This window comes from Cyphomyrmex costatus, unplaced genomic scaffold, assembly GCF_001594065.2.
Source record: "Cyphomyrmex costatus isolate MS0001 unplaced genomic scaffold, Ccosl1.0 scaffold446, whole genome shotgun sequence".
Classification (NCBI taxonomy): Eukaryota; Metazoa; Arthropoda; class Insecta; order Hymenoptera; family Formicidae; genus Cyphomyrmex; species Cyphomyrmex costatus.
This window is the reverse complement of record NW_017278705.1, coordinates 82638-107166: the sequence shown is the minus strand read 5'-3', so window position 1 is coordinate 107166 and position 24529 is coordinate 82638. Positions and strand designations below refer to the sequence as shown.

General features: G+C 34.1%; 1 protein-coding gene across 1 annotated transcript; it reads left to right on the top strand.

Annotated features, from left to right (window-relative positions):
* Positions 1-22471: 22471 nt before the first annotated feature.
* On the top strand, positions 22472-23821 carry LOC108777577 (uncharacterized). Its single transcript, XM_018544501.1, has one exon. The coding sequence runs from the start codon at positions 22472-22474 to the stop codon at positions 23819-23821; it is 1350 nt and encodes a 449-aa protein (XP_018400003.1).
* The last annotated feature ends 708 nt before the right edge of the window (positions 23822-24529 follow it).

The following is a 24529-nucleotide window of genomic DNA, read 5'->3' as shown; positions in this document are numbered from 1 at the left end:
GGGGGGGGGAGGAATTGGAGTTCGTGTAGTGTAGGAAGTCAAAATGTATGTGTAGAATAATGTTTAAGATGGTATATAGCAGAAATAAGACGTTATTTTTAAAACTTTGATTGTTAATAACTTTTTAACGAAGGACGAGCGACGGCTAATACCTGCCGGAGGTTACTCAGGGTCATGACCTTGACAACATACGTCAAGGTCAAAGTCATTAGAGGGGGGTCCCCTAATCGAAACATTTACCCAGATTTTCATTCAATAAGGTTGTATTTCGCAAAAAGGAAAAAACGGAAAAATGAAAAAGTTTGTCACGCGTCGGGTAATTGTGCGCATGGGTTAGGGAATTGTGCGCAAAGCAAAAATTGCAGGAAGTGAATAAATTATGTAATGTTAACAAAGAAAAAATCATAAAATACATTTATAACATTGTAATACAAATATATATTACATATATTATATATATTTAGCAAAAATATAAAACTAACCCTTAATAATATTAATGCACATAGACTTTAACAAAAATACAAAATTAACCTCTGCTAGGTAATACTAATGCATATAAATTTTAGTAAAAATAAAAAATTAACCTCTAATAATACCCACGTAGCACACTAGCGCTTAAAAAGCGCTAAAAAAACGCGTATGCAGTCGCATTACTTTAGCAACTTTTTAGAGCTTTAAAAGCGCATTAGCGCTTTAAAAGCGTTCTCAAAATCCACTATGAAAAGCGCATTATTAGCGCATATAATCAGCGCAAAATAAATACAGTTTTATAACACATTTATTGCACTTTTCATGTGCAGTAAAAGAAGAGTGAGCGCTTTTAAAGCGCTTTTTACTATAGAACTTATAATACTGGAATAGGAATGCTAGTGTAGAACTGTGAGCAACATTTCTAAAATCTTAATCAAGACTTGAAATTAGGCGCATGCAATAAAAGTGCATAATTAATAGCACTTTTGGGAGGTGCAACCTGAACAGCGCTTCGAAAGCGCTTTACACGCGCTGGTGTGCTACGTGGGTACTAATGCATATAGACTTTAGCAATAACCCGCCTGCGCACAGTTGCCCGTCACGATCTGACTCTATATGAAATACGATTACTTCAATACTAGTTAACCAAACTTAATAAATAACGGGTCGAAAGGCGCACATAATAACGTACTTTAATAACGTATGCAACTTTAAACCAACAAATTAAAAATACAGACTTACCACCTTATTTTCTGAATGCTAAAATAACAAGAAAATTTATGTTTTCACTTTTTTGTCTCTCACTGTTTATCAAAGTATTTACGTCATATTTTTTGTGGTTATAACTTAAGAGGACGACATTTTGCGTAAAAATTTCATCACAGCGATGTCTCCATTTATCGGCAAAGAACCAAACTAGGATGCGCACAATACCCGCTGCGCACAATTCGCCCTCTTTCCCCTACATCATAAAAATAACTCGTTACCGTTACTGTTCATTTTCCTAAAAAATAATTCGTTCCCGTTATTCGTTATTGATTTACAAAAGTAACTCTTTACCATTATCGTTACTCAAAATATAACGAATCGTTACTTTTTCGTCATTTTTCTTTTTTTGACACTAATAGAATATTATGTGCAGATAATGCATATAATATTCTATGCATTATTATTTTTTTTAGCTTTATATTTAGTTATTAATAAATAAAGACTTGTCAAATAGTGATGGGATACTTCCTAGGGCAAATGCGAAGATACGTAAACCGGACTGTCCATTTCGTATAATATGTAGTTTCATCGATTAATAGTCCCCTATTCTCGATAGCAATTTTTTTACACAATATTATCATTAAAAGACAATTCCCAAAGCTAACAGCCATATTGATAATAGTTTCAAACTTGTTGAAGAATTGAATGGTAAATTTCTGAGTAAAGAATTTCAGCTTGTTTCTTTGGATGTTGTTAACCTTTTCATTAACGTCCCTATCGATATGTTATGGATTGCATCAGAAACCACTGGCAGTTCATTTCTACAGAATGCAGTTTGCCTAAGAATGAATTCATTGAAGCGGTCCAATTTGTTTTGGATTCTACTTTCTTTGTTTTTGATCAAGTTATATATAAGCAGAATTATGGTACTCCCATGGGTTCCCCACTGTCGCTTGTTGTCACGGATCTGGAGAAGATTGGAAATTAGAGTCTTGTCATTGATAGGATTTAGGTTGCTCTTTTACTATAGATATGTGTACGATATAATCTTGGCAGTCCCTAATTCTTCTATTGGTGCCATTCTCGACATATTTAATTCCAAGTATCCTAGACTGCAGTTTACTATGGAGGTGGGGAATGGTAGATTAAATTTTTTGGACGTTACTGTTATTAGAGATAATAGGTTGATAGTGTTCAATTGGTATCATAAGCTGACATACTCGGGTAAATATTTGAATTTTTGGTCGCAACACCCGATTTTCCAAAAAATAGGTATAATAGTGGAATTAGTTGATAGGGTTTTACTTTGAAATCATAAATTTCATTTTGATAATTCTTGCTTCATAATTAAAGTCCTGTTAGAAAATGATTATCCTCTGAATTTTGTTTTTGAGAGATTATCAAAAGAGTATTATTATGTCCAGTAATAGAAAGAGGGTCTATGACAATAGCAGTTCAGAAATAAATAAACAATTTTGGTTCACTATGTCTTTCGTTTGTAGTATTACTGATAAGTTCAATAAATTGAATAACGATCATATGAGAATATTGTTTTATAGTATGAATAAATCACGGGAATTCATTATGGTACATAAGGACCTTTTGCCACGTGTTAACAATGTTGTTTATAAAATTTCATGTAAGCGTTGCGATGCAAGTTATGTGGAACAGACCTAGACGTGTAGACAACTCAAGTCAAGGATTGCCGAGCATAAAAACCACATCAGATGGAACACATCTATCCGCAGCATTATAACGGAATCGGTTACTGGAAGATCACGAATTTAACTGGGACGGTGTTGAGATACTGGATAAAGAGTCTCACTACAAGAAAAGACTTATTTCGGAGGTATTCAGAAATCAGACTTATGGGCTCAACATGCAAACGGACATGGAGGGACTTCCCAAGGCCTACCGCCCGACGATAGATAAATTATAAATAGCTTGGTATTGTTGTCGCGTTTGATCAGTCAATGTTATTATATATACACAGTAACAAGTCGTTTTGGCTTTTGTGAATTGTCTGCTTTCTTTTATTCTATACCTTTGACTAAATTTAATTAATTGTCTTTCTGTTTTGACATTGACTAATCGGCATATTAAGAACCGGTTTTTAATTAATATTAATATTGTTTGCGATGCGATACTTTGTAATTGTGATGAATTTATTCTCGGGATGATTAATTATAATCTTAGTTCTTTGGAAATTAGTTCTCATTACTTCTGATATTTTCAATTTTTTTGTTTTTCTTCTTTTTATTTTTCATCTATTTAGTTTTTCTCTGTTATTTATTATGTATCTTAATTATCACGACGTGAAGGAGCTCACCGTTGACTGAAAAATTCTATTGAAAAAATAGTTATGTAAATTAGTTTGTTTCTCTCAAGAGGGTTAAAAAGTTAGCCGATACATGTAAGTGCACTACTACCATAATAAAAGAAAGTTATTCGAATAAATGTGGTTTTTGTCACTTAGTAGTGGTTTTTTTAATTGCGTGACGTCTTCTGCGCGACTCTTATTACCCTTTATTCTCTCCAATTTGTTTTTTCATATAAGTAGGAACAACGTCTATTTTCAGACGACGTAAACAAACAATATCAAATCTTATTGGACCGTTAGAGTTTAAACTAATAAGTAACGATAAGAACATGCCATAACGATCAAGCTGGATCTTGGATGCTTTTAATATATAATTTCGTATGAATTTATATAGGTTTCATACATATATGAATTTATATAGTTTTCATACATATTTATATAGGTTTCAACATGTGAATTTATATAGTTTTTATACATATTTATATAGGTTTCATACATGTGAATTTATATAGTTTTTATACATATTTATATATATATTCATACATACAATGAAACCTATAGTATGTCTTTGTATCCTTATTGAAACATCTCCTATTCCAATCCAAGTGGTTCAATTCTTTAAAAAAATTATTATACCACAATTAATTCAAACACATTTATTCCTCCAACCAAAGAGTTGTAGTAATTAAATAAATTCAAACTTACTTTCCAAACTATCAAATAAAAGTAATAATAATAATAATCTATTTTGTTAGGTGTAGAAATCAATTATCGGACCTTTTTGACCAATCTTGACATTTATTTATAAAAACAACTACAAACTCAATCTTCATAGTAATCTCCTTCGCTATCTATACATTTTTTCCATCTCTCAGGCAAATGCCGGATTCCAAATCGGAAAAATGATAGTGGCTTTGAATTAATGAATTCATCGAAGCTTTTTTTAACCTCCTGAACTGACTTGAATCGAGAATTAGTTAGATGATGTTGTAGGGCCCGAAATAGGTAATAATTCGATGGGGTTAAGTTTGGAAAATACGCCGCGTAAGGGAGAATTTCCCTAAATCGGAGATGATTTTTTGCTATAGCGGGCCGGGTGTTATTCTGCAGACGTATTCCTTCCTTCTTCCACTGCCAGTAAATGGCCTTTTTTCTTCAAGAGCGTCATTTACACGAATCAGTTGCTGTTGATAGAGCTTAACAGTCACGGTTTGATCTTATCGGAGTAACTCATAATGGATGACGCCCTTTTGATCCCACCAAATGCATAACAACACCTTTTTTGCATGGATGTTTGGTTTTGCGATGCTCGTTGACGGTTCACCTGGACGGACCAATGATTTTTGCCTCTTAGGATTCTCGAACAATATCCACTTTTCATCACAAGTAACAATTTTGTGTAAAAAATTCTTTTTCTTGTACCTAAAAAATAAGGAGAGAGCAGCATCGTGGCGTCTGCTTTTGTTTTCGGGAGTGAGCTCATAAGGGACCCATCGGGATTCCTTGCGGATTCTCCCCAGCTGTCTTAGGCGATAGAAAACGTCTTGCTGGGTTACTCCAATCGTATTTACAAATTCTAATTGCATTTAGCAAGAATTCCTGTTTAAAATTTCCTCCAACTTCACGTCTTCCATTTTTTTTTTTTTGGTTGACTAGGGCATTCATGGTCTTCAAGGTCGAAATTTCCCTCTCGAAATTGTTGAAACCATTTTTTACACGTACTGTACGATACAAGTATAGTGGAGCCCCCCGCAGGGGGGGGGGCGGAATTTACTATATTCACGTGTACACTTTACAACATAAAGCGACATGAAAGTTGCGAGCTCATTCGTAGATGAAGAGGTGGAGTAAGAGTTGCTTCGCATGAATACAGTAGGTTTCACTACTATTAAAAATAACTTCAACGCTTAACATCTCAAAAATTATAAGAGTCCGCCACCTAATTGTTAAGGCAAAGTTGCTCAGAATGATGACTTTGACAACATATGTCAAGATCAAGGTCAATGGAGTTGGGTCCCCTAAAGTAAATATTTATCAATATTTTTTTGGAAAATGCTCCTATTAAAAGTTACGAACATTTAAACTTTAATGTAGAGTGCATTGTAATTAATGATAAATTATATATGAATCGTAGTTTTTCTGTTTTTTTTAAATTTTATTAAATGTTTGAATTGTTGACCATTAATATCGAAATACTTATTAATTTTTTTTACAAAACTTTTCCTAATTCTAAACAACATTTTTGGAGTCACCTTAGTGCGAGCAGTACGTATTCTTCTTTCCAGTCCCATTTTAAGTCTTCTTTCATCGTAAATGTTTGAGATGTAACTTCCTTTTTGATATATCCTCATAAAAAATAGTCCAAAGGTGTAATATCAGGTGAACGAGGGGGCCATTTGTCCACGAAATATTTTATTTAAAATAATACTACATTCAAACCTAACTAAATACATAATAGATCTGTATTTACGTTTTCCGATAAATGCGTATATTTATGTTTCTTCTGATTAATATCAAGGTCGTTTTCGGCTTTATTGTATTGTGAACACAACTTTGTGTCAATGGAGTTCAATCGTAAATAAAATGGCTAAAAGTTTAATGTTCACAACTTTTGATAGGAGCATTTTACAAAGAAATGTTTCAGATAAAGTTTGTTTACTTGTTTTTCCCCATAGAATCCAAATATGTAATATTTTACAGGGAGTCCCATTTGAAACTTTGAAGTTATCCCCTATCCTTCTTCAAGAGGAGATGAAGGATTTTTGTTTACGTAGTTAGAAAGGCCTCTTGAATATATGAAACTTTCTCATGAACAACTTTTTGATAGGACAAATATTTTTAGAGTTATTAGCTTGTAACACTTTACGTGGGTCACATTGTATAATTATATATTATAATATTAAAAAAAAATTTACAATGGACTAAAAATTGCTGCGATGGAGAGAAAATCGGAACACCATTGTAATTTATGAATATTTTCTTTAATATACTGGAGACCACAGGTGTTCGTCTGCTTTCGAAACATCCAGCATGTCGAGATCCAATTGAGAATCGAGGGATTCGGATAAATTACTCGCGAGATCAAACTTAATCTACGTCGGTACCTCTAGGGAATGTCAGAAGAGAATCAAGGTCGCATCTGTGAGATCCGGAACGACGCCTCACTTGTCCTGGGTCTTTTCGCGCTAAGATTGATGACGCCGCGCGTTCTCAGTTCTTCTTTCTCGGTTGGTCTCTCTTTCTCTTATATCGCGACATTGCGGTATAGGGAGACTGGGTGGTAGTAAGGGAAAGACGCGATTTCTCGCTGTAAATGAAACATCTCCGTCCGTGCAAGCAGCTAGACAGCTCGCAGTTGATCCTTGGAGCAAGTAGAACGTCGTGATAAATGTTTCGTGACATTGGTTCAAGAAGTCTCATGATGTATCTCCGTCCATCCGTTTCGTGTGACATAAATAAGTGCTTTAAACCACTTTAGAGTTAATAAACATTTTTCTTTGTTTATTCTCTCTGAAGATTTATTCCTTAAAATCTGAAAAAATTTGATATCGAATTGTAATTAATAGTTAATTATAATTGTAACACTTGCGCTTAACAGAATCAAATGAATAAGTTGCTCCTGTTTTCATACATTTTACACAATTTTCACATTCACACAAAAACGGGAGAATCATTTCTCTTCAAACAAATATTTTGCTGATATTGTCATATCAGCACAATACCACATCATGTCACTTTGACTGTAAGATTATGCGTTTATCTCGTTGACGTCGAAACGTCTGAATCGTTGAAAAAGGACCTGTGAGTTCCGAAACGTTCGATATTATTTTTGTATCTTTATATTATATATTATATTACTTACTTTTTATATTTTTATTTTATGTTGTTTCTCTTACAATTAGTAATATTGTAAACTAGAAATTTATTAATTAAGAAATATTATTACCGCTCGATGTAGACCGTTTTTTCTTTATACTTTGCGCATTGCAAAAAACGATCAAAATCTAATTAATCATAATTATTGTATTTACTTATGGTATTTTTTTCGGTATCTATTTCTTTCTTACAAAGCATTCTTTTATATACATTTTTTAATTTATTAATATTTAACACATTGATCATTATATTCAACATAGACAAATAAAATTAAAGTTGAAGGACTCTTTATATGAAAATAATAATTAAAACGAAGTGAAGGACAATGAGAGTCAATTCGTAAATAAATAAAAAAGCGATTATAACATTAAAAATATAATATGAATTTTAAAGAAAAAGAATACAATAAAATACTTAGCTGCTTTTGACACAATTAAAAATTAGAATATCGGTCAATATATAATAATATAAAAAATCGCTCGATGTAAAATGTAACAAGTTTCGACTCTTGGTTTGAGTCCTCTTCAGACGTTCAACAAAAAATTCCTTATTCCAATATAATTAAGACAACACATTTCTCACTGACTCCTCGATTTCTCTCTTCGTTACACAACATTGGCAATGACTTTGCCATCTTGTATTGCCAATGTTGTGTAACGAAGAGAGAAATCGAGGAGTCAGTGAGAAATGTGTTGTCTTAATTATATTGGAATAAGGAATTTTTTGTTGAACGTCTGAAAAGGATTCAAACCAAGAGTCGAAACTTGTTACGACATTTTACATCGAGCGATTTTTTATATTATTATATATTGATCGATATTCTAATTTTTAATTGTGTCAAAAGCGGCTAAGTATTTTATTGTATTGTTTTTCTTTAAAATTCATATTATATTTTTAATGTTATAATCGCTTTTTTGTTTACTTACGAATTGACTCTCATTGTCCTTCACTTCGTTTTAATTATTCAACATAGATACATAAATGTCTGATAAATTCTAAATAAAATTAGCAAGTTTATAAATTAGATTATAATAATACAGTAAATTAATGTAATTTTTGATAAATGTTAAAAAATTTAATATTTAATACTTGAATTGAGAATTCTTCTGTGTTATATCAGTTTATTCGCCGCATTCTAGTAAAAAGATCGCTACGTAATTCGCTCGTCGTTCCGACTGGAACGCGTCGTCCGCCAAGGAAAGGAACCGCAGGAGTGGATCCCTCGGCGGGTCTCTTGGCGTCGTCCATCATTCGTCGGAACGGCGAAACGCTCGGTAGGTTCGGGTTTTCAGCACGGAGGAGAGAGCTGTATAGCGCGAGTCGGCATCTCGGGACGAGCGAGCTAAGTGCGGGATTATGCAAAGTAGCGGCCATACAGTATAAAAATACGGAGCGACTCTGCGCCATCTTTTCCGGACCATTCTAATAACTCCCTCCTTTTACCATCCACCTTTTCCTTCGCCAACCTTTCTCCGCCATCCACTGTATCTGCAACCGACTCTTGCCGTTGCTAAGGGGAAGAATCAACCGACCGATGGACCAATCAACCGGTCGAACCCTGATAGCAGGTTAAGATTACAGCAAATATACTAAATATAAAAACTTTCAACGAATGGTTGCCACGTGCTTTTTGTACAAACTCTAATCTACATTACCGTGCTGGTGTTAGTGAAAAGAATAAAATTTCCTATTTACGAGAATTCATCAATAGTTATAATCAACAATCTTTCTTCATTTGCTTATCCTTCATTCGTTTATCTCTGTCATTATGCTCTATATTATTCAAAGTTCGTAATTGTATTTGGCGTAAAATAAGTTTTAAAGCGTTTTTTATATAACGCATGATTTAAACTTAGACATCAAATATTTTCGCGCTCCTTTGATATATGTGGTGGCACTTAATGTATACCATTAAAAAAACAATTGACTTAACACAATTAAAAACTTAACCTCAAAATTAAATGGTTTTAAAATGGCGAGCGACAAGCAATTTATTCGACACTGCATTGGATATGAATTTCATTAAGGAAAAAGCGCTGCTAAAGCATACGAATCAATTCGCTCTGTTCTTGAAAACAATGTTGTACCCAAAAGTATGTGTCAGTTTTGGTTTAGGCGATTTAAAGAGGATAATTTTGATGTTAGCGATAAAGAACGTAATAGTGCTCCTCAGAAGGTTACAGGCAATCAATTGCGTGCATTATACTCGATCAAAACCATGTCAAACACAAAAAGAACGTGCACAGCAACTTGGAGTAACTCAACAAGATATTTCAATTCGTTTACGGCAGTTGGGAAGGAAAGTGGATGCCGCATGCATTAAATAAAAAAAAATGATCATCTTGAGAAGTGTTTGAATCTGTACAATAAACAGCATAGAAAATCTTTCTTGTGGAAAATCGTGACTGGTGATGAAAAGTGGATTTTTTTACGATAATCCTAAAAAGAGAAAACATTATGTGGGTCCAGGACAACCCACTACATCAATGCCAAAACGCAACATCCACAGCAGCAAAGTTATGCTATGCATCTGGTGGGATATGAAGGGTGTGCTATATTATGAACTGCTCCACCCGAATGAAACGGTTAACAGTAATCGCTACAGTTAACGATTGATCAGTTTAAATTAAGAAATCAAACGAAATTGTCCATTTACTGGCAAAGGAAAACGTCCCGTGAAATTGTTTTATGACAACGCTAGGCCTCATGTTGATAAATTGTAAAGGAAACGTTGCTCGCTTATTGTTAGTTGGGAAATTCTACCCGGCGTATAGCCCAGACATAGCTCCTTCAGACTATCATTTATTCCGGTCAATGCAAAACGCCTTGTCCGGTGTGCACTTTCGAGCATTTGAAAAAGTGTGAAAATGAGTGGATAATTTTATCGTGTCGAAAGACGAAACCTTCGCTTCTGGAATTCGCAAGCGAGAGATGGCTAAAGGTCATAGATAATGACGGGGATTATTTTGATAATTAAATGTGTTTTCTAAACATAAATAAATATTAAATTTCATTAAAAACGCTTTAAAACTTATTTGTACACCTAATAAAATTAATGTAATATACTTATAATACTATATGGATTTTTAATTATTAACATAATTATAATCATAACAGAATAAAAAGTGTGAGTAGTAAAATTGTACTACACATATACACAATTAAGTTAAAATATAATTAATAATAGCAAATTGTAAGAAAAGCAGTGTATTTACATTGTATCACATCACGATAAATGATTAATCTTCTAGGGCTAAGTATATTTGTAACGTTCACTTTGAAATTAAATTCAAGATCTGTATAAATTAGTTACACTTAAGAATTGGAGATGGAAATGTACTAGCAATGAACACTAAAATGGAATATTTTTAACCGTTAAAAAGTCTATATATATGTTAGGAATTTAAAGAGAGAATTTTGAGGAGAACAGTGAATAATTACTTGACCTATTGAAAGGAATAACTATCATTTTGTTAGGTATCGGCAACGATTAAGAAGGAATTGTCGAATCTCGCAAGTCATCATGCATATTTACATTCATATTACATACATATTTACATTCTCGAACTTTCCCGAGCTTATTGTATCTTTACTCGAAATATAAATTAGTGATATATTTATTATCCTATTATCATCCTAACAATAACAGTTCAACCTTCCCAGTAATCCTTATCATTATTTTTTCAACTACAAAACTCCAACTCTTTAACTTCACTCGCAGAAATAATTGGTTTATTAATTTATTATTATTTATCATCCAGTTACATTCCTATAGTTATCCAATGTTTTTTACAACTTGGCGAAAATTTTGCCTTATCTTATAAAAATAAGAAACATGTCATTCTAGATTGTATCAAAAACATTGAAAACAGTATTTGAAAATTTTCGATAGACAAACAAATAAGTACCATTAACATTTCCATACCTATCCTTAACAATATAATGCATTCTTCTATTTTCACATCTCCCACAGATAAAAAAATTAATGAAACTAGAAGCAAACACAAAAAATTTCATAAATTTTCATCCTAATTTAATATTCACTCATGCGGATAAGGGCAACGTCACAGTAGCGCTCAATAAAGACAAGTACATTGAGATATTCAATGAAATGTTACAGGATACTAATACTTGTACATCAATTAAAAAAGATGCTTCTAGAAAATGCTTCTAAAATTTTACTTCGAAACTTGCTTACAGGATGGAAGAAGCATAACTACATAAATTATTCTAAATACAGACAATTATATGTTAGTGATGGGTCACTTCCGAGAGCATGGTGCCAAATATTCACAAATTTGACTGTCCATTTAGAATTATTGTATCTTGTATTAATTTTTACACAATATAATGTTTGAATCCATCCCAAAGTCGAACAGCTATATACAGAACAGTTTTTAATTAGTCGAAAAGCTAAAAGGAATGCACATCGACAAAGAATACACACTTATATTCTTAGAGGCCGTATCGTTATTTACAAACGTAGCGACCGATACAGCTTTAGAATGTGTAAATGAAAACTGGTCATTCATCTCGGGAAATTGTTATCTTCCTAAAATCGAATTTATATTTAGAAGCTGTTTGATTTATATTATATTCCACTTACTTTTTATTTAATAACAAGATTTATAAACAAACCTTTGGCACTCCCATGGATTCTCCATTGTCACTCATCATTGCTGACTTAAGTACTGCAAAGGTTGGAGAAGAAAGCACTGACATCGTTCCAAAGCATTATCCAATTTTATTTCCGATACGTAGATGATGTATTAACTGCTGTCTCCTTGTCCAAGGCAGAAGAATTACTTAATCTTTTAATTCTTTCCATCCGCGTCTTCAGTTTACTTTGAAAGTTGGAGGCAGTTCTATAAACTTTTTAGTTTTGACTATTACAATAAGAAATGCACAATTAAAATTTGACTTGTCCTATAAACCAAGTTTTTCAAGTAGATATCTTAATTTCTTATCGAACCATCCAATTTCACAAAAAATAGATACAATAATATCACTAGTAGATAGAGCTATTTTATTATCTGACCATGAATATCACACAAACAATTTAAAGCAATTATTAACATTTTACTAGAGAATGATTATCCGATTGATTTTATCTTTGACACAATTAACAAAAGAATCAAAATAAGTCTACGTCAAAGAAGTGTAAATTTGCCGATTTCATCTACCACTAATAATAATGATATTGCCTCATAATCTTTGTAGTCCTTATATACTTTCATGTACTGAAAGATTCAATCGATTCAATAATGATGATGTCAGAGTTGTATTCCATAGTTTAAATAAATTACAGAAATATATCAAGATTCAAAAAGATTCTCAACCACAATTATCTAAAAATAATGTCGACATTTACAAGATCACGTGTAAGGATTGTGAAGCGATGTACGTTGGACAGTCGAGCAGATAAAAACTAGAATTTCAGAACATCGAAATCATATAATATAAGATGGAATACGTCTGCTCGTTCTATCATAACGGACTATAGATTAAAATTCGATCACGATTTTTAATGGGACAACGTAGAAATTCTAGATGAAGAACCTTGCTATGGTAAAAGATTAATTTCTGAGATGGTGAATATTAAAAGACAAAAATAACAGTCTTAGGCTGCGGTCGAGTTGCCACTACGAATGCTTTGAAGCGTTTCTTGATTGATCAGTTTGTATAACTCTTTCTTTTGATTGGTCAATCAAACGCTTCAAAGTATTCGTAGTGGCAACTCGACCGCAGCCTTAATCTCCAAACAGATACAGAAAACTTTCACAAAAGATACATACCGATTATAAATATATGACTTTGCAGTACTAAGAACATAAACTTTAGAATATTGCGCAGTCGTTGTTGGTTAGTCGAATCGTGTGGTTCCTAATTTGACTTTATTTAATTATTATTATTATAATTTTTGACTTCTTAAATTTGTGACTAATTCTTTTTATCATCATTGACGACACGATTGGACTTATATTCAACTCTCAACACGAGTAATGACTGATTTATTATAACGTGCATTATGATGAATTCATCATGACAAAAAATTTTTTATAATATTGTGATAAACAAACATCATGAGTACTGTCTGGGTGAGTTATTTAAGTGAGATAAAGAACTTTGCACATATCTATTACATTTAAATTCATAACTCAATGTTATATCAAACTAGATTATCGATTCTGCCAACATTCAATTTATCAATCTTCTGTCAGCGAATTTGTTCTCACAGAGAGTCACTCATTCGTCATCACAACACAAGAATATATCACAATTCTACCGTCTACAATACAATGAATTTTACATCTGAAGAAGGCTCAATCTAAGAGCCGAAACATGTTATATATACAGTTAGAATTTTTTAAAATTATATTTCTAATTTTCTTATACGTAATAACTTTTTATTTATAATTATCGATAACCCTCGAATTGCCCTTTACTTTATTCTGTTATTGATATATTTATTCTCCTTACATATGTATATCGATATATGTTGCAACATATTAATGTGTACATCGATAGATTTTTTCTGTAAGAGAAACATTTGTTATATTCCGATATATGTATACTGAATTTATCAATACTGAAAATAATTCACATTACATATATATACCATAGATTTTTAGTATATTGTATATACACTAACAGGATATATCGGAATACGATCGTTTTCTAACAAAATCAGTAAAAAATTGTTTTTTCCTTAATGGTAAATGAGAGATAGGAACTATTAGAGATAGGAACTGATTTGCATTTGCATATAAAAATATCACGAACTGTATTTGTAATTGTCGATACACGTTAGCCATCTTTTTCTTTTGTCTAGGATCATCAATACGAATTAAACCGGCGTTAACAGAATGCTTTTAAGAGCACATGGCGCTACCGTCTACCAAGTCATCGTTATGATAAATGAGCAGCTTAGTACCTTCCCGTTAATTTCTTCATTCCATTATATACCCTCGGTCTTAGTAGCGTAGACGTAATGTTCTATCAACAGATGCAATTATCGACAAGACACATTATGTTCCAATCTAAGATATCGGATACAGTTCATTAAAATTAATTCGCAATTTAATTATTTTAACATATATAAAATTACTCGTATAACATTCAAGAAACTGTTTGTTATTGAATATAAAACTAATCATTGTTTAATATCTGTAATTAGATCGAAATGAATTAAGCAACTAATTAGACACGCTATGGAACTATTCTGAGAACAGACGCAACTGTTCGCCGAGAAAGACGCTCCAAGATATTATGTTCTCAATGTGCCTTCTCTGTTCGCGACGCTACGACTGCACGACATTTTCGGCGCGATTCCATCGTTTAAATTCGGGAACTTCTCGCCTAGGCGACTCACGTTTACGACGCGCGGTCGAAGCACGAGATAGCGGCGTCTGATAGCGCCCGGCTGGAAGTCGCATTAATTTTCCTCGGTCGACTCCCTCGCGTGATTCTATAGTACCGCCAACCCTCCTCGCATCGCGGGAGAGGGTGGCTGGTTCACGAAATGGGTACGCAAGGGACGTCTCTCTCGTTGCGGCATTTAGGTAAGGTATTCACGTAACACATAAGCAACCGCTACGCGCAACCCACCGTGTGCACAGAGATAAGAGCCGAAGGTAGCATCTTAGGTGGTGCTCCAAATAGAATTAAATTCCCCGGAGCTATCGCGGATAGTGGGAGGGAGAAGGAGAAAGAGAGAACGCGACTCGATATCGTCGGGACGATATCAAGAAGAGCGAATGCAGGACAAACTTCTCTCGTAGAACAGATAGGCGGATAGATAGGGGGTATAAAAGGGGCATGAGCGAAGGAAGAATGGCGTACGCTGATAATTTTGATGTGTCGTATATAGGCAGAGTTACAGCGTTGTTATGTATCAAACTGCACCATCGTAAATGTAATTTATCTATAATGCAGAGTCAGTCAACTTAACAAAGTCGTGTGATAAAGTATCTGAAATTTTTAAATTGTTAGAGGCTATACAAAGAGTTATTTTTGCTGGATTAAATATACAAAAAGGTCTATTGATGATGTCTATTTAATTTGCTCGGAAATTCCGTTTTGTAAGAATTTTGGCAGAGCAAAATTACGAATGTTTTAAATAGCAGTCAATTCATTTCGTATGCATGGTTTCGATATATTAAATTAAGGAATTGTCTAAATGTCCGTAAAATCTAAATCTCCCGCACTCTCATTTCAGAAATCTTTCTCCTTACGCCGCTGCGCCGTGATTCTGTACACCATGCCAAGTTATTTCAACGATCCTCTAAATTTATTATATATTCAATTTACAGTCTGTCTAATAAGAGCGTGGCAAGCCTATCTCAAAGAAAAATGGCTTATTAGCCTTAAATTTATATTGATTGTATTCAGTAGGATTATGACCAAAATGCAATTATATTAATAAGGAGTCCAGTCATCAGCTGCGTCTATAATAGACCACTAAAGAGATCGCAAATTTACGTGGTAAAGATCTCCAGATTCGTCGAATTTCGTTTTTTAAGCGCTTCGAAGTTGATGTTGGTCTTCCATGAAGCTTCCTCTTGATGAGTGACCACACATTTTCAATGGAATTCGCATCAGGTGAAGGCCAGTGGAGTGTCTCGATGTCATTCCCCTCTTTTCAGGACGTGCAGAGCCGACTTCGATGTTTGGGGTCATTATCCTCCTGGAGTAACCAATCTTTATCTTTACTGACAAACCAGCAGGTGGAATCAAAGCTTTTTGGTATATTTTTAACATTTTCTCAACATTCAGGTTGTCAGTAAAGAGATAAAGCCTGCTTCGAAACGATACTAATCCTAAGAATATATTTATATAGATATTGATGTAAAAAAATTATTAATACAAATTGATTAGCAATATTAAAGAGTTTTTTAAAATATTGTTAACATCTTCTGATTCATTTTGAAAAATAAAGGAACGGATATGTCAGTTTTCCTGTAATGAAAATCTACGTGATACATGCGATCATGTTCATTTGTCATATTAATTCCCATGTAGGAATCAATCGAACCGAAGTACACGCGTCATATAAGGTGTTTCTTTTATGGACCCACATAACAGATACCGTTAATGTCAAAGTGCTTTTCGACGAACCCACGTTTGGTGCTAACAGCTCACGCGTGTCTGCCACGTGTTGAGCGCCGCCGAGCGCCGCTCGCCTGCTCGTGCGTTTAACTTAGTCGAATTAGGCGGTATGAAACTTGCCCTTTCTGGCCGATTTGCAAAATAACACGAGCAGATGGTGGCAAAGTGTGATTCTCACGCGCGATATACTTTTCTACTTGAGAATTTAAAACGTATATCGAGCGAGCCGAATTTTCAGTTTACGCATTACAGTTTAGTGAGAATAATCAAAGGAAAAAGGATAAATTTTGGCAAAAAAAAATGTTGCTTGCAAGAGAGAAAAGAACCTGGAATATATCATTTAAATTAATTGGTTTCCAATATTTTACTTTAGATTTGAACAGATATACAGGGAATGAAAGAGTTAAAATAATTTTAGCCTCTTAAGCGTTTAGTCAGTTATCATTACAGTCATAAAAAATTGCAACATTGGTACCACATTGTTATAAAATGTAACTATAAAAGTAACTGTAAAAGTAACTTTTCTATTCCCTGTAGATATATTATTAGAATTTTATACATGCTTTTGAGCAAATACTTTACAATTTATTGAAATTTATAATATATGTAAACAAAACAATTGTAAACATAATATACATATTTCTTCTTTTTGTAACTTTACATATTGTATATAAAAGGAAAGGAAAAAAAAAAGTAAGACTTTTTCGCAAGATACTGTTTTAGACGAAGCGACGTATAGAGACGTAAAATAGAATTAGAGATCGGTATATCTCCGAGTTCACGGGAAATGCCACGGTATAATCGGCAATAAATATATGGATTCATAATCCAGGAATGGCTGCGTAAAGATACAGAGACGTTTCGTAGCTACCCCGCCGTGCGACGCGTGTCACACGTAACGTTGTCGTAATGACTCTTTCAACTTTACGACTCTGAATTAGGATTAGATACGACAGTATCGCATGCTACACTATCTGCTGTACGTGAGACAGATCGTTTAATTTATTCCGCGCACAAATCGAGCTGAAGAGAGCTATTGCTGATACACTCAAATTATCAAGATCGTCTTTTAAAGTTGAATCTTTCATTGTTTTTCATTGTTTTAGAAATAGATTTTGCTATAACAAGTATTCTATTTTTATTATAATATAATCGCGTTGCATTCATAATTTTTTTCAGAGATATATTAAATAAATAGTTTAATGAATTCAAGATTTCTTTAAAGCATTTTAATTTAGATACAGAATTTAAATAAAAAAATTTTTAGTAAGAGTTTACTATCTTATATTTACTATCTTATGCATGAATTGTTATAATATTGTAAATATAGTGAAATTTTATTCTCAATGAAATGGTTTATCAAAATATCACTTCATGTTGTTATTTTTACCTATTAAAGTGCAATATACATACATATATGTATGTACGTACATATAAATCATAAGAGAAATTCTAAAATTTTTTTAACTATATTCTCTTGAATATAACATTCATATAATATAAGCTGTAATATGAGCTCGTTAGCATAAGTAAAAATATACTCGGCCATAATTATTTTATTAAGCTTATTTTTTAATGTTTTTTATGTTAACTTTGCGAAGGGAGTAATATCATCCGCTTTTCGCTGACGCGGCTGCATGGAGCGAGTGCAGGCGCGTTTTTGTCGGGGTCGCACGGTGATAAATATGCAGCCGATGCAGTTGATGAGAAAAGGTCGTTTATCAATCACCCATTAACGCAGCCCGAAAACCTATTCGCTCTTGAGCCATATTTCATAGAATCATCGCAATTCCCTTCTGGCCGCGCTTTGGCCGCACGTTTGGTTTTTCATTAAAATTTACTATCCATGTTGTTCAAAAGCGAGCAACGAAAAAATATTATAAAAGCAAAAATTTTAATCATTGAAAAGTTACTCAATCTATATAATAGTTAAATTAATTCACTGTGAAATTAATTTCCTGTTTTTACTAAAGTATGGCAGCAGATACAATTGAACAAAGACATTAAAAGTCTTGAAAATTGATGCAACCAGCATCTTTAAAATTGATGCAACCAGCCTATATAAAAATTATTAAAAATATAAGATTTTATAAATTTTTAAACGTATTTAATACTAATTCATTTTGTTTTTTTTTTGTAAAGTTATAAAGTGGCGTACATAAGAAAAAATACTTGAAATAAGGTTGGTACTTTTCTTCAAAAATTCTTGAAACAGAATCAGCCTGATACAGTCTGTCTAGTAAGAGCGTGGCAGGCCTATCTCAAAGAAAAATGGCTTATTAATCTTAAATTTATATTGATTGTATTCAGTACGATTATGGTCAAAATGCAATTATATTAATAAGGAGTCCAGTCACCAGCTGCGTCTATAATAGACTGAAACCTCCGAGTCATATTTTCCATTAAAGAAATCGCATTTATTTTGCAGCACTCATTTTAAAAATCGTTTATTCGAACACAATTCAAGCAACAACGGGTACTTTGCTTATAATGCATGCAGTACAAAGATGACACCTATCGGCGAAAACAAAAATTCAGAGTATATATTTATTCGACTGTGGGCAAGCCTTGCTACGCTTTTACTAGATAGACTGTAGTGGAAAGTATGCCTCGGAGGTGCCAGTCTATTATAGACGCAGCTGGTGACTGAAGTCCTTATTAATATAATTGCATTTTGGCCATATAATCCTTATTTTTCATATTAAAAAGTAACTTTTTCAAACCCCTGCATTTTTGCCATTTATCCCATAGGGGGGGGGGGGATAATATGGCCACTCGTATATAATTCATAAGAAAATCACAAATAATCTGTAAATAAGATGTAAAATGACGATGTAACTTGCATTGTTTATTAATACATGACAATTTTTATTATTCAGAATGAAAATTGGAATACAAATAGGACTTAATACAATTTTTTAAAATAGCTTCAAATCTTTGAAAATAATCTTTAAACGTTTAAGATTTATCAACATTTATGCATTAATGCAAAATATAATTGTTAGAATTAACAAAATCTTCTTAAATAGAGCGTCTGTGCTGCGGCATAGCATCCAGCTCGCTAAAAATGCCGTATATTCCAAATAGATGGGATATATATGACAACTAATTAAACAAACAATACAGGAGCAAAGCACTTGTATTTTGCTATACAACATGCTTTACTATTCCTCTACACATATGTATTGCAAAATAACCACTAAGTCTTTTACACGCTATATAATAATCATTTTACGTAAATTATAAATTATGATGGCACTACTTATTACAGTAAAAAATCGATTTAACTCGCAATAATTTCATTAATATTAACAGTAAAGAACTGAAATCATAACATAATACTAATATACCATAAAGGCATGTAACAAAATAATTGACGGAAAATTATCCCCACTATTTTTTCTGACTTCTGCGGCGTATTTCCTGACGCGGCGTATATACCGGGTTTACCCTAATAATTTTTTTTAATTTTGTAACATCAAGACAATTGTCATTTTTCTTAGTCTGATTTGTAGTATCTGTAGATAAAAGAAAAGGATCTTTTGTTTTTGATACACTCTGTATATAAAATATAAGAAACTAGAATGTTCTCTTGCGTAAATACTCGTTTGCGAGTCTGGTGTGGAATAGTGTCAATCGAAAAGTCATTACAACTTTTTGCCGACTCAATCAAGAAGTAAATGTCCTTTAACCTCGCGGCGTTCCCCTTAGGATTTGCCGAGATCTCGGGAATCGCGTAAGAAATCGACGGCTCTCACATGCCCGGTAAAATAAATCACCGACGTATGATTGATCGTCTATTGGCTCTGTGGCAGGTTTTTGTCCGCTGCGCCCACTTGTATCGAGAGTTATTTTTCCGGCATGAAACTACGATGTCACCCATCTTGACTTATTTCAAAATTTATGTATGTACTTTACAAAAATAATTAGATAATTTGTAATGATTGTTTCAATAATTGTGTACTCGAAATGCACAAACATAAGAATAAAGAAAAATAATTATAAGTCAACTGAGAATTTTATAATTAAAAATGTATTGTATAATTATAATTGTGTGTGAAAAAAATAATTAGTCATTAAAAACAAAAATAATACAATATGTACGTATAAATATATCTAAAGTTATTTCTCAGTCAGTTTATTTTATTGGTAGAGCTTGTTTGAATGAAATAAATTTTTTGAAGTTTTTCTGTCATTTCATATTAAATAGTATCTTTAGACATTTTGTATGTACGTTTTTGAAACGATTTTCTTTGGCATAGTCGTATAACCTTTATCTGTAAACCTAGATCATCTGCCGAATGTCCAATATAGCTGCGAGTCGGCTATAAAAAAGAAGTAGTGATCGGGGGTGTAGGCGTTAAAAATATTCAAGATCGTTTGTCAGGTTGAATTACAGTTCCCGGTCGTATCCTCTCCCCGCTATCATCTTTGCCACCCTGTTTGCTACCCTGGCAAAGCGGGATTCTGCGGTACGCGTTGCGCAACGCGGAGAGGGTAAGGCAGTTTATCGGAGAGGAAGAGAATGGCAAAAGCCCACGATGACGACGACGACGACGACGACGACGACGGAAACGACGGCAGCGGCAGCGGCGGCGGCAGCGGCGGCGGCGGCGGCGGCGGCGACGACGATTCCAGGCACATGTGTCGAACCTGAAATATGTAGGCGTGGTCTGGACGGTGCTAGCAGACGCGTCCCGACGAGCGAATATGTTCACTCCGTTGCTACGCTCCACCCCCATATAACGCTGCAGACATTGCTATTGGTCAGTGCCACCCTCGTCGCGCCTCTACCTGCCACGGTCGCGCTACCCTACGCCACAGCTACCTCTAAATACGGGGGATGCGCAAATAGTGCTCATTTTAACGCGAACCGCCGATACGTTCGACACACCGAGTGTTCGCCACTTTAGTGCGTTCCGGACTGTACACCAGATCGGTTGGTTCGTTAGGGTTTATTATTAGTTTTGCTTTTTGTGGCTTTTCGGACTTGCATGTTTGTGAAAATCGGTTTCGACAAAATAGCCTTGTGAGAAAAAGTGCAATCTGATGTTTTAGAGAAGATCTGTCTTGAGGTATGGGAAACGTGGTCCAACTAGTATAGCTTGTAGACCGCGTAATTAGAAGAAAAACACTTGTCATCGTAATCCGGTAAGTAATAGATACTATTCTGTTACTTATATGATATACAAAGTTAATAAGAGGATAAATAAGTTATAAAGAATTTTAATTTTTAAAAAGCGCTTTTTATTACTTTTAAGATAATATTCTAACTTGCATTGTCATTACGGATAGTTGATTAATTGTCGTATTATTGTTCTTGTTTATATATTAATGAAATTTTTAATAGAATCAATTTGAGAGATAAATACAAAATAATTACATATTTAAAAACATATTATAAAAATAAATTATATGATATATCAATAGCAAAAATTAAATAATAGATGTTCTAATTATATGATTAATATGTTCTTGTACTATAAGAATTTTTCACATGTTTTGCTATAAAGTATAAACAAAAGAAGTTTTTTAATCGAAATTTTTTTGATGATTTTATACAAATTATATATCATATAATATATAGATTGTATATTATTTCATAATCTATAATAAAGAGGTTTATCAATATATCTTTCTAAAATAAAATTAATAGTAGCATATTTTAATTAATGCTTTTAAAGTTATGTACTTTTATTGCTTGTATCATTTTAATTTTCATAATGACAATTGTAAGAATATATCTTTTCAAAAAAATATATATTTTTAGATGTGAAGATCTTTCTTTATGTTACGTGTATATAAAACATTGTCTTAACATTTTTAACTATTTCGACGACAAACCTTGCTTTGTTTTGATTTCGAATGTAGGACATCTGGGCCGAGTATATCGAATTTTGGTTATCAATCACTTCGCATCGTTGCAATATTAGCACTCACTGTCCACTTATTGTCATTGTCGTAGGTCAATCATCCGGAGCGAGCAGGATGACAATGGAAGATCGTACGGGTGGCATCGACCGTGCCACCCCCGCGACCTCGACGCCGGCCACGACGGTACTAACGTCGGCGTGCCCTGCGTCCATCAGCGACGTTACACCCGACGCTTCGTATCCCCTTCAACGAGCTAGCAAGCGCTCCTTCGACGTCGCTTTTCTCGTGGCACCCGATGAGAACTTGGCGCGTCGACAAAATGAAAAATTGCGACTAGTAACCAGTCGGAAGGATCGTCTACGAGACGATATCTCCATCGATAACGTTCTGGATATTGACAGATTGCCGCAGAATCTTACCATCAAACATTACGACAACGAGTCTGGTGGTTCAGATCGAAGAAGATTGCTGCATTGTACTGAGAATTCGCTAAGTCCACCATATGTATCGCCTAGAACCTTGACGCCAACTTTACCGGGGCTCTCCCCAGATTCTGACAGAAGGAGGTATGCGCCGACCGGTGGTCGACTTCAGAAAACTCCGAGTCCGCCTACATTCGTTCATGGTCATCATCAGTCTATGCTCACTTGTCCCGAATCGACGGATTCTTCGGTATTAGCCTGCACGAAAGTTTACGAAACTGGCATATCTTGCGTAACTGATCGTCATGGAGAGCGCAGTGCCTTCACGAAGGTAAATCTAGTCGGGCAACGAAACGGCTTCAACGATGATGGCCAAGCATCGCCGAGATCGTCGATATCTCCGGATGATCGTGCGAGTTATCAGAGTAGCGTCAGTCCGCCGGTGGTGTCGTTGCCGAGTGCAACGAGTTACAAGTATGCACCATTTCCCACCAAGATGGCGTATCCCTTTTTGACTATGGGAGCAGAGACTGGTCAGACGGGATTATTGGAGAACCTAAAAATTCCTCAGATCGCTCAACCACCTAAGATTCCCAGTCCAAAGGTACCTACTTTTCGACCGGATATTCCGCCAGTCTATCCCAACCTTTCCTATAATCCCATCTCCGTATTTCCACCGATGGCGGATGCTCTCGCTAGGCCGAGATTTCTGGCTACGGCTGCCGGGGTGGCCGGTCTTTTACCACCGTCGCTTGCTGCTCTGACTTTACCGGCGCAAAACGTCTGTGCCAAGTGCAATCTGTCGTTCCGTATGACTTCCGATCTAGTCTATCACATGCGCTCTCACCACAAGAGTGAGAGTTCGAGCGAGGCGGCAAGGAGGAGGAGAGAGGAAAAGCTCAGATGTCCCGTTTGCGATGAGAGCTTTCGTGAGAGGCATCATCTCACTAGACATATGACCGCCCATCAAGATAAAGAGAGCGATGGCATCGTTGATCAGGTCGAAATCAAGAGGAGGACTACTACTGTTCACAGTAAGTGACAACGAAAACTGCCGATTGAAGATGATATTCTAACAGCTGGCTATTCTTTTGAGAACTAAATTAGTGCATAACGAGAAGTAACAGATTATAGGATTTGTGATAACAGTTAAATTTGTCTGATTAGATTAAGAAAGAAATTATCATAAGAAAGAAAAATATCACTTTTCGCGAAAAAGAATATTTGAACTATCGGAAATATATACAAATTTAATACTATCGTGTTATTAGTAATTTTGGTTAAACGAATTTTTGTAACACATTTTTCTAATTGTAAATATATTTCACGGATTTAAACAAGTATGGTTATATTTATTTAAATGAATAGATTTACGATTTAAAAATTGATTACCTCTATAATACATTCTTTTTAGGAAAAATCTATTTGGAATTGGATAAAAAACTTAAAAGCCGCTTCTTGAATTTACAACATTCTGTATAAATGTACTATTGCGGCATTTATATTGTATAGTGTATAATTTTAATGTCTATATAGAAAAATTAATATCTATGGATATGTCGATCCATATACACGATTGCTCTAGTATATATAATTCAAGAATTGCGATGAAGTCATTCCCTGTTTAGTCAATATCAGATAGGAACAATTTGTAAATAAAATTAATTATTTAAAGTAAGTAAAATAAGAATTATCTGTAAAGGGAAGTAGAGAGAGAGAGAGAGGGAAAGGGAGGGAGAGGGAGGGAGAG

Coding starts and splice junctions, on each gene's coding strand:
- LOC108777577 (XM_018544501.1), top strand. CDS start 22,472: ATGACAATGGAAGATCGTACGGGTGGCATCGACCGTGCCACCCCCGCG.